The 11,877-nt window shown below is 34.9% G+C and overlaps 1 protein-coding gene across 1 annotated transcript; it reads left to right on the forward strand.

Annotated features, from left to right (window-relative positions):
* The first annotated feature begins 8,632 nt into the window (after nucleotides 1-8,632).
* On the forward strand, nucleotides 8,633-11,048 carry LOC128556057 (thiol S-methyltransferase METTL7B-like). Its single transcript, XM_053539967.1, has 2 exons — nucleotides 8,633-9,511; nucleotides 10,237-11,048. The coding sequence occupies exons 1-2, from the start codon at nucleotides 9,008-9,010 to the stop codon at nucleotides 10,474-10,476; spliced, it is 744 nt and encodes a 247-aa protein (XP_053395942.1). The 5' UTR covers nucleotides 8,633-9,007; the 3' UTR covers nucleotides 10,477-11,048.
* The last annotated feature ends 829 nt before the right edge of the window (nucleotides 11,049-11,877 follow it).

The raw sequence follows: 11,877 nt of genomic DNA on the forward strand, positions 1-11,877 counted from the left end.
CTACTGACTTCACGGTTGATTGATTTAAAAAAAAATCACGTGAAGATCTTCAAGCGTAATTTTGGTATGAAGAAACAATTCAAACTTGATTTTTTTTTATTTCACAACATACCAGTTATATATCTGGATAGTTTCTTTTGCTGTTCAGTATAGTTAGTTTCGGAATGTCAGGCTAATCTAGTAAATTTTTCAGACTTTTGTAATTTATTTCGAAAGAGGAATCTAAAATGTTTCGTTTGTATAAGCTGTAAGATTTGTACTGAAAATTGTGTAACATGATAATTAGAAAGTTATCTTTGTCATAAATAGTACATGTCAAACATTTCGTTGTAAATTATGGAATGCCGGTACTGCATTACATTGTAATGGATAAATGTATGTGTTGAGAAGTCTAGTATCGTTTATTTAATATGTAATTGTAACTTGAAACTATTGTGTGCCAGTCTATAGCATATCTATACAATGTCCGTTTTGTTGTATGGTAGTTGACATTACATTCATACCAGCTATTGTATAACGTTCAATTTGCAATTGCATTTTGTTAATTTGTGGTTGTAAATGATAGCTGCAATAATCTTTTCCATACTTTAACTTTAGACTTGTAAGTAATTAATTTTAGAAATAATGAAAGTAATAAGTGACGTATTGTAATCACGTGACGTATGAACTTATTAGCACTCATATTTTGTATAAGTAGCACGTATTATTTCTTGACTAAAAGAACAGGTATAAAACCGGAAATTGGCCAATGTGAAACATTTCTACAGAAACTTCACTGTCTGTGAAAGGAGAATGAACGTGATATGTATTGAAAATATAGGTCATTTTGAGCACATCTGGTAAAACTAGTTCTTTTTCAAGTGTTGAATATTCTCAACATTCAAATTAAAAATATTTACATGTCCTATATCAATGAAGCTTCTGAGTAAAAATATTCAGTGGCAATAGTTATGCAAAGTAGTGTAACATATTTTGAGAAACCCTGTATTTAGTCAGACATAATTATTCGTTTACTTTTAAATAGCATGTGTATATAATAACATTTCGTTGTTGGAGATATTCCTTAGTTACAAAAAGTGTAATTTTACAGAACTTGCTCAAAAACTACGTCTTTTTCACAAATAACTTCGTTCAGTCACATAATCTGATTTCCCAAGATTTCCTTCTATTGGGACATTTGACAGAATCCTAACTTGAATTTGTAAGAATTTTTGATAAAAACAGGCTTTTTTACGGAAACATTAATATCTGTTAATTTTCATAAGAATGTAAACGCAAGGTCAATCTGTACATATATTATACAATCATACCTTTTTCAAGTTTTGAATATTTCCAATATTGAGAGTTCTGCTCAACGTAGGACTAGAGAGAGCATGAATGTTAAAATGCATTTCCGCTACAAACTCCAGCAAACCGAGCCTGCAACATTTTTATTTTTGTCATAGTGGGGCGACCTGCTGAATGGATTTCGTTTACATGGATTTTACACCGCTTCGATATCTAGTACATTGCTTTTTTGCTTAGTTGGACCACTACTTTAAACAGCATAGCTCGCCGTACACTTGAGCTTATAAATTAAACAGTAGTGAAACAGATGTTCCTAGTTTTCTCACAAATATTAATGAAATTTCAGCTGCATCATCCGGTAACTACAAAGATATGCATTAAATACCCTTAATATTGAATACTTGATTTGATATCTTCTTTTTATTTTAAATTTCTTATGTTATAATAGAGAACTAAATCACTAAACCTACTATTCATCATTTGAGAGCATGGAAGGAAATATTGTTGTTTATTACATAAAAGATTAAGAAAGAAACATACAAAACTTCAAAAGTATTTTAAGGAACACATTGTTTGTATTTATCCTTTTATTATGCTGCATAAAGTTTCAGCTTTTGATGTCTGTCAGTCTTGTGGGGTGAGGTCAATGTCACGTTTTATACATTGGTAATTGACATATTATACTGCTGAGAAACAAACAGGAAAGCTTGAGAATATTGAACAGTGTGAATTTACTTAGAAATTTTCAGCTTCATTTTGTCGGCATTTACCTCATAAAACAAATAAAATGATACAATTAAACATTACACGTTTTGAATAAAAGTTCTTGAATTATATAAAAAAGAAAAAGAATAAAGTAAATCGATTAAATTATATTCTCACTGAAATTCTGGGTGTAAACGTGATCACCACTGACACGATCATTTGAACTTTTTTAATATGTCTAACAATAGGCTTTGAAACAAGCGAACATTTTTATGCATAAGTCAAAACTGATTCTCCCTCTACACGTGCTGAATAGAAGTGAAAATGCTTTAGAGCGGCTTCGACATTTTCACATTTGGTGTCAACTGTAATTATGCAGAAGACCTCACTGTACAGGGGTATTCGTATGTACCATTGTTTAAAATACAGTGATGCAATGTAGTAACGGTAACGGCAAGTGTAATAAAGGATTTGGATACTGTTTGTTTAAATTTTTAATTTGAGTATTAAGAATTTAGACGGGAAACTTATTCCGCTACTCTTCATGATATAATAGTAACTAAATGTGTCATCCATTGGTATGAACTGTTTTTTTCCTGCAATCTTTGAATTTCATATCTGAAATTACATTTTCAGTATTTGAAATTACATTTTCAGTATTTGAAATTACATTTTCAATTGAAATTACATTTTCAGTATCTGAAATTACATTTTCAGTATTTGAAATTACATTTTCAGTATAAGGCTATTTGAGCGAAATTATCAAGTGCTGTTTCCATTTCGTTTTACAAATGCAATGACACTACGCAACTTACGTCCATATTACCAAGTAATGAGATCCAAGCAACGACTTACTTTGGGGCGTTCATTAAACTATATACATTTTAAAAGTAGTTTTATCGGATAATATTTTCATAGTATTGTAGATACCTTTTACATTTAGCAGCGTTTAGATTACGGCACAAGTATATGTGATTAAATGAAATGTCAATACTTACTAAAGTAAACTGTTTTTGCCCGTAAAACCTAATTCAGTATTAAATCTGGTAAATCTTTTTGAAGTTTACTTAAATGCTTTTAAAGACGTGTTAAATTCATGAAATGAAATCCTAATATGTTAATATTGTCATTATTGTGGCAAAATGTAGGATGATATAAAATAGCAAACAGTGGAAACTTCACAGGTCGCTTAACACGACAAAAACGAAAATGTTGCAGGCTCGGTTTGATTGAGCAGTATGAAATAATGTACATTTTAGTAGGCTTTTTTGCCTAGTGAACATTTGCAGTGAAATATAAATACGTGTGTGCAGTAGCAATTATCATATGAATGACTGCAGGAGGCCTGATTATGTTATCAAAATCTGCATTAGGCAGAACCGAAATCCACATTAATGTACATATATATTTTGACCATATCAAGTCTCAAACATGTGTATGCACAGAAACTTTATTAAAAAGCGGAACGTCTTACTGATCGAAACGTCGGGATTTGGTAATCTTCAAACATGTCCTCGTAACCGGAGACCAAAATAGATTCAATCTAAAACATTTGCCTTTCACTTGTTACAGTTTCTCTTGAATTTTCTTTTTTAGCTTCTTTCGACTTTAAGCCTTTTGATTTTTAACCTTTAATTGCAAATGTTACTCAACAGTCAGCAAAGTAAATGAGTATGCCATGATGTGTTCCTGTGAGCGACCTCTAGATTACTGGCAGGTAATTTCAGTTGCTGCTTGGTAAAATATTAAAAACACAAAAGCTAATTTTCAAACCGAAATGCGCGCATCAACCGAATACATGTACCTCACATTCGGCACACAGTTGTGACGTCGTAGATCTACGCTATATAGCCATCTACATATTCTAAATAACAAACCTACTCGAAAATGAAACATGAAGAAACACTTACTAAACCGGGATTAGATTCTTACAGAACAACTGGTAATTCATACAGTTGGAAAAAAACAAAAGAAGAGATCCAACAATAATGACTGAGTCAAAAGCATCAATCGAGGTAATTGAAAGGAGAAAAGTCGACCGAAGCAAATGAGGTAGAAAAAAATGACTGAGGCAAGTGCCTCGATTTCCTTAGTCGCTATGGCCAACGTTGACACATATTTATGTGTTGTTGTTACACAAGCAGCTATCTTTTTTTCTATTTATTTTATATGGCTTGTATTTATATATATATATACCAAAGACGTGCAAAATGGTACTAGTAGCTTCCTCCCTTAGAGCACAGCATTAAGAGGGCAGAACTAGGACTGGTAAGCCCGTTGCCAGTATCCCGTGTCTACGACGTAATATTCCAGTGAAGCAGTGCTATAAAACTGGACACTTTGCTCACTGCTACCAGCAGACACCATCATTTATATGACTGAAAAAATGTAGAAAAAGACGCTTAACCCGAACGCACACACACAACTACAGTGGTATTATTTGATATTGAAACTATAGGCAAGCTCATAATGTCAAATCAATGCTACCGCGGCCGTGTGGTTAAGGTCACTTCCCCTTAATAATGTTGTATGGGCTTGAGCCTCAATCGGGGCGTTGAATTCTTCAAGTGAGGAAGCCATCCAACTGGCTTATGGAAGGTCGATGGTCCTTTCCAGGTGTCCGCCTGTGATGAAATAATGCACGGAGGGGCCCCTAGGGTCTTCCTCTACCATCAAAGTTGGTAAGTCGCCATATGACCTATAATTGTGTCGGTGCGACGTTAAACCTAACAAAAACCAAAACCAATGCTTAGAAACATTTATATGCTCTGACCTCGTGAATTAGAGACAAAGGAACACAATATAACAAGTAAAAATGTATTTTATACATGTCTTAAAACCTTTGATATCACTACAAAATCTTTTCTCATTAGGTCATTATTGCCATTCATGATCACACCGTCACCCTTAGTGCGTTAAGAACCTTGGATGTATACAGTTTCTTATAACAGAAGACAGTCCCAGACAGATAATTCATGGATTGTAAAAAACATAGCAATGTATATATCTAAAAGCTGAAATAGGTGAGGGGCAAGTGGTTTGAAGTCGGCGATCTAAACCACTTGGCCACTGAGGCCCCATCCGAGTAGGTCGGACCTTTAAACCAACGTGTAGATAACCTTTTCTCGACTGATACTTAAAATATTCGGAAAAAGTTGTCTCCCTTTGAAAATAAATGCCATTTGTACTTAATATATTCGGAAAAAATTGTCTCCATTTGAAAATAAATGCCATTTGTAAAGAAATAAAGATAAACAATTGCTGAAAACTGTGTTCCACCTTGTTACGTGAAATTTCACCACTCGCACGCTATTGCAAATGCATCAAAACGAACATGTGTAACAGTTCTTTGAAAATGGCGAGTTTTTAAAGGCGTTGTCCAGAAGTGGGGTCCCATTAGGCAGTCCTTTTCCGGAATTCAATGTTTATGTCAGCATACTGACACTTGTTTGGAGGCAGTAAACAGTTTTCGGAGCTTCTCGGCCTGAAGTCGCCTACCCAACTTTCAAAACCTCACACAAAAGTCTGTAACCACACACCTGAAATAAAGATATTGCAACATTAACATCACTGTATGTCTATCGTTACAAATCATCTGCAATACATCTCTAATATCTAGTTTTCTGTTTACAAGACCTGAATTTTGTGCTCTCCCGGGCCCGGTCGCGGTAACTGATGACGAAAAAAGCTAAATTTGCCAATTTTCAAATCGCTGCAGAAAATTCCCTGCAAATGATAGCCCCAACTGCTACACTGTTCCATACTCCAGTAACACTGTAAAATCTGAAAATAAGCTCAGATATATGTGCCATCCGTACCGTTTTTTCACTATTCAAGTTTTCCTGAGGCCCCTGCTAAAATGACAACGCCACTTTAAGCTAGCTCAGAGGAAGCATGTATACGCTCCTGCAAGTCATTACGTCATACTATCAAGATCAAGGCTACTCAACTGATTTTCTTTAAATACTAGTAAGTGAAACACAATTCTAGCTGCTGAAACTTCAATTCTAGCAATTATTATTATTTAGAAGTTCAAATAATGCACTTCATTCCGTAAATTGCCTCTTATTTGTAAATTTGACCCTGTCCAATTCGACACTTACAGCTGAAAACTGTTTACTGCCTCCTTAAGGGAGACAAAAGTGATCCCAATAGTATTACATTTGCTGTTTATTTTGTAATTTAATCAATTCAGAACAAAAGAAACCCAATTTCATACATATCCAACAGATGCTGTTGAAAATTTTGACAACTGGAATACATCATGTATGCAAAAATTCTCCCAGGAACGCGTACCGAAATTAACTAGTAACATTACAGTTTCATTTAAGGCCCATTGCATACAAAAATGAGGTCTCAATCATGTTTTTAGAATCTAGATATGTTCAGCTGCCAAGCTGGCTGAATATTACAGCAATTTTAAGTCACTGGTACTGTGCTAGACCTGCTCCAGGAAGCTACAAGCACATGCATGAGCACCATATGTCACCGTCTTAACGTTTCACAAAATACCACTACATGCTAATTTGTCTATTACAAGACACTAAATGGTGTCTATTTGAAGATAATTATCTGCACTGTGATATTTAGCTATGATGTACATGACTTTCAACCCATAGAACTGACTGCATTAGACCACGAGTCCATGTTAAGACCTCAATTTGATAATGATCACTTTTCGTGAGTGATGAAATATGAGAAAAACGTTATTTTTGAGACAAACCTTTCAAAACCTATCTATTTCAGGGAAAAAGATGTCTATTCACTAAACTTTGTGTGCTGTGACTGGCGTCTTTGTTATATGCAATTTGTACATAAATTCTAAACTGAAACGAACAAAGAAATACTGATTCAGAGGACATACTGCCGAAAGTACCCCCGAGGTCTGTTCCACAGTCCGAGCCGCTATTTTGCTGTTAAAAAGCTTACTGAATTAATAGAAATCAATGAATTTGCATTTAAATGCCTTATTTGACGACTTTAATGTCACAGTAAGCATATGTCTAAGTAAAATGGTGTCGTAACAGATATATCTTTCATTGTATCGGCTCGGAAAACACTGTAAAACTGACTTTCATGTCTGAATCGCGGTTATCTCCCCTTAGTTATTGCTCTTAAAAACTCTCATTTTGCTTCAAAATAACTTTAAAACTCATATTCCTTCACAAATCATACTGAAAAACCTCAAAGACATCAAATAAATTCACATGGAAGAACTTACAAATTTTCAAGATTTGCTCTTATTTAAGGAGGCAGTAAACAGTTTTCTGAGCTTCTCGGCCTGGAGTCGCCTACCCAACTTTCAAAACCTCAACCACACACCTGAAATAAAGATATTGCAACATTAACATCACTGTATGTCTATCGTTACAAATCATCTGCAATACATCTCTAATAACTAGTTTTCTGTTTACAAAACCTGAATTTTGTGCTCTCCCGGTCGCGGTAACTGATGACGAAAAAAGCTAAATTTGCCAATTTTCAAATCGCTGCAGAAAATTCCCTGCAAATGATAGCCCCAACTGCTACACTGTTCCATACTCCAGTAACGCTGTAAAATCTGAAAATAAGCTCAGATATATGTGTCATCCGTATCGTTTTTTCATTTAAATACTAGTAAGTGAAACTCAATTCTAGACGTTGAAACTTCAATTCTAGCAATTATTATTATTTAGAAGTTCAAATATGCACTTCATTCCGTAAATTGCCTCTTACTTGTAAATTTAACCCTGACCATTTCGACACTAACAGCTCAAAACTGTTTACTGCCTCCTTTTGTAAAGTAATATACATGTTTCACATGCTGTTCAATTTTCATGTCAATCAACCCTTTCTTTCTATGATTTGGTGTTGTTTGATTTTTGTTTCTCAAAGCCTAATTCTAAGCCTTAAAAAAGAAAGGACTGAATATTGGACATCAAAATGTACAGAGTTTAAACAATATCGATAAGTTTAATGAAATTCTGTTGATGTTAACTTCACCGAAAAATAGAATTGATATTTTTGGTATTTCTGAAACTAAATTAAAAGCAGATACAGTGGATTGCACACTTAAGATTAAAGGCCTTAAGGCCCCTGTCAAAAAGGATAACGTAACAAGAAATGGTGGTGGGGGTCTTCTGGTATATACCAAAGACGAATTAGAAGTAAAACGCAGGAACGAACATTGAATCTGTAGTTATTAAGGTATTTCTTAATAATAGTAAATCATTTATAATTTGTCAAACTGACCAGAATCGTCCATCATCTGAAAACTTCACAAATATCATTAATAAGGGAAAAAAAGAAACCTTAATTCTGGGGGGGGGGGGGGGGGCTTCAATCGCAATTTATTAAATTCTAAAAAATTTAATGAGTGGTTAGGTTAATATACTATCTCACTGGGACTTGAACAATTGGTTGAAGAGCCTACAAGAAAAACTAGGGTGACAAGTATACTAATTGTTCATGTATATACAAATACTCCAAACGGTCTGATGATTTGCTGTTGGTATCTGCATTCTGTTCTTCTGCGCTATTTTTCATTATTCTTATTGGACAATGAAAATGAAAAAAAAAATACTGACATTTACTTGTCAAGTATTGCACAAGCAAGTTTAATTTTTATTTGATCTATTATCATGAAATGGACGCATCCTTGCATTTCCGCGGGAATCACGTTATTGTTGAGGATTAATAGGAGAGTAGATATGTTTAATATTTGACAAGTTGTAACATTATTTCCCTATAGTATTTCAATTGATTCCGTTTTTATTTTATTTATGTAAATAACACGTTATCGTTGGGGAATATTTTATGTAATGCATAAAATCATTAAACTGGGTTTAACCTTTCCGCGACAAACATTGATGGGAATACGGTCTGATGGTTAGCCTTGAAATGTTTTATATTATCTAGTGACATCAAGTTTATATCTTATGACAAGCATGACAAACTTTGAAATCATGCGTTTTTACAAATCAAATATTCGTGAAAACAGGACCACTGACTTTCATCAAGCTTTACAACAGAAATCATGGAAAATATCGGAGTTCAAATTAATTTGTACAAAACAGGAATTATATTCGCTATTCTTGACGTTATCTGCTATGTTTGGCGCTCAGTCGGTTATCGTTGTTTCCGGAGATTTTATGCCTGGAATATTAACAGGGAGACATACATGAAAGAACTGTTATCGGAAGAGAAGCTTTACGTTTTTCAATTTATGCACGAATATCAAGAAAAAGCTAAAACAACTCTAACCGTACTTGAAGTTGGATCAGGTCCTGCTGTAAATTTAACTTTCTATCCACAGAACACAAAATTAATATGCTTGGATCCAAATTCACATTTTGCAGGATATATTGAAGAAAACATGAAGAAATGTAATAATGCTGTAGAAATAGACTTTGTTCAAGGATTTGCTGAGGACATACCTTTTGAATGTGAACTATTCGACGCGGCAGTCTGTTCTTTTGTACTGTGCACTGTAAATGACATTGGAAGGTCATTGAAAGAAATAAAGAGGGTTTTAAAACCGGTTTGTATCGTTTACTTCATATTCAAATTTGCGTTTCATAATGTAGAGTTTCTACAGTTGAATTATAAATCATGATAACCTTCGTTGCACAAACACAAAAACAGACAGTCAGAATAGATTCAATTTTGAGTTTTATTTACGAACATTCACTGTTTGGTGGGTTTAGATGTGAATTGATAGATAACCATAATGATAGAAATTTATCTACACTTCTGAGCAATCTGACTAAAGTACATCTCCTATTACGCTACGCATAGGATCTGAAAACGACCTATTCATTGCCTCGTTCTGACGGCCCTTTCACTAGCCAATCAGAGGCTAGCTTACAACATCTTGCAAATCTACCTGTAGCATTGACTTTTGATATTTACAATTCTTATGTCATAATGTATCAGATAGCCGGTTAGCTCAGTCGGTAGGCCACTTGCTTTGTAAGCGAGGGGTCCCGGGTTCGAGTCCTGGAATAACTGCATATTTTTCTTACTCTTTGACAATCGAACAAGTCGTCTGATTGGATAACATAAAAATAGCAATAATGGAAATCCAAAATATACAGAAGACGAATGTGAATGGGTCGTTCTCAGATCTTCGTTTAGAAGATCAAGTACTTTAGTCAGATTGCACTTCTGAGCACACGAGCATTAAATTCAAAACTCAACACATGTTATTTGATAAAATGGCATATCTCAGCCTATGATTTTTAATCTTTGAAAGATATTTTTCAGGGAGGGAAGCTAGTTTTTCTGGAACACGTAACTGCCAAAGATAAATGTTCATGGACGTATATATTACAACTTGCATATATTCCACTGGCCTGGCTAATCTATGGCTGTCGCAGCATAGTTCGAGACACTGAGAAGTCAGTCAGAGATTCAGGATTTTCAGATGTTCAAATGCATTGTGTACGCCCCAAGTGTGCTCCTCTTTGGCTAAACACTTGTGTCATGGGAATAGCTACAAAATAATACCATAAAATTCATTATTGTTCCTAGACTAATATTACGTTTTTAGTTCACCTTTTTAATAAATATTCCTTAAGACTTACTGTTCAGGAACTTGATATGAATGGATATGAATGGACATTGAAAATGTTTCTCAATAAATACAGTTTTTTTTCCAAGTCATCCAAAGCTGTGGGATTATCTGATTCACATATGATATATCCGAAAGCATCTTTGTGATGTTTGACCTCCGTGGCCGAGTGATTATGTTGACTTACCCATCACCGCTGTAGATTTGAAACATCGTTTTGGATGTAGAATTCTTCATATGAGGAAGCCGTCTAGCTGCCTTCTGGCTAAGGGACCTAGGTGATTCGCCCATCCCTGAAATAATTCACGGCGTCTTCCTCCATCATATAACAGCTTAAAAGTCGCCAAATGACCTACACTATCATCGTGTAAATGTGGTTAACCAAACAGCATTTTAAAACTCTTATTGACGATAGGTTCAAAATAGTACACAGGAATAAATATTTGAGCCGTGCCATGAGAAAACCAACATAGTGGCTTTGCGACCAGCATGGATCCAGACCAGCCTGCGCATCCGCGCAGTCTGGTCAGGATCCATGCTGTTCGCTAACGGTTTCTCTAATTGCAGTAGGCTTTAAAAGCGAACAGTATGGATCCTGACCAGACTGCGTGGATGCGCAGGCTGGTCTGGATCCATGCTGGTCGCAAACCCACTATGTTGGTTTTCTCATGGCACGGCTCATTTGTAGGGTTTAATCATAAACGAAGAAAAAATATGTCTTCGGCTTATTCCTTAATTTTTTCCACTTCTTTTCTTTCCCCCCCCCCCCCCCCCCCCCCCCCCCCTTCTGCTTCAGTTCATACCATGTGATGAGGTCTTACTGGATAATGTATTGGAAACTGTACGGCTGTTTTGTACAATGAAATATTTGTTTATTGGACGTCGAATTTATGGGTTTAATTGTTATCGAACCCGATCATGTTAGAAAGCATGTAACAAGGCAAGAGTTAAAATGCCTTTTAGTTACAGTATATTTGCATTTAGGTTTAGTTATGGTTTGTGGTAATAAAGTGACATCTTCGTCTCCATTAATACCAACATGACTTAAAATCCAACAAAATGTGATAGACTTTTAGAAAAATAGATCACGAACACTGAGAAGAATATTTTGAATTAAATGATTTTCCATATTTCTGTCAAGAATCGAAGGCAACAGAAAGTGATCTGAAAATTTAATGCAAAGTCAATAGCGTTTGCCTCGGCTGCAAACATCGTTGCGTTATATAGCAAACGTAATTTTCATCGCTGAAGGTGGCTGACGGTAGCTGACGACAGTTTTCTTTTAAATCGTCTTTCTATCAGTCAGTATGATTTTAGAAATAATTCTTGTAAGT

This window comes from Mercenaria mercenaria, chromosome 3, assembly GCF_021730395.1.
Source record: "Mercenaria mercenaria strain notata chromosome 3, MADL_Memer_1, whole genome shotgun sequence".
NCBI lineage: Eukaryota > Metazoa > Mollusca > Bivalvia > Venerida > Veneridae > Mercenaria > Mercenaria mercenaria.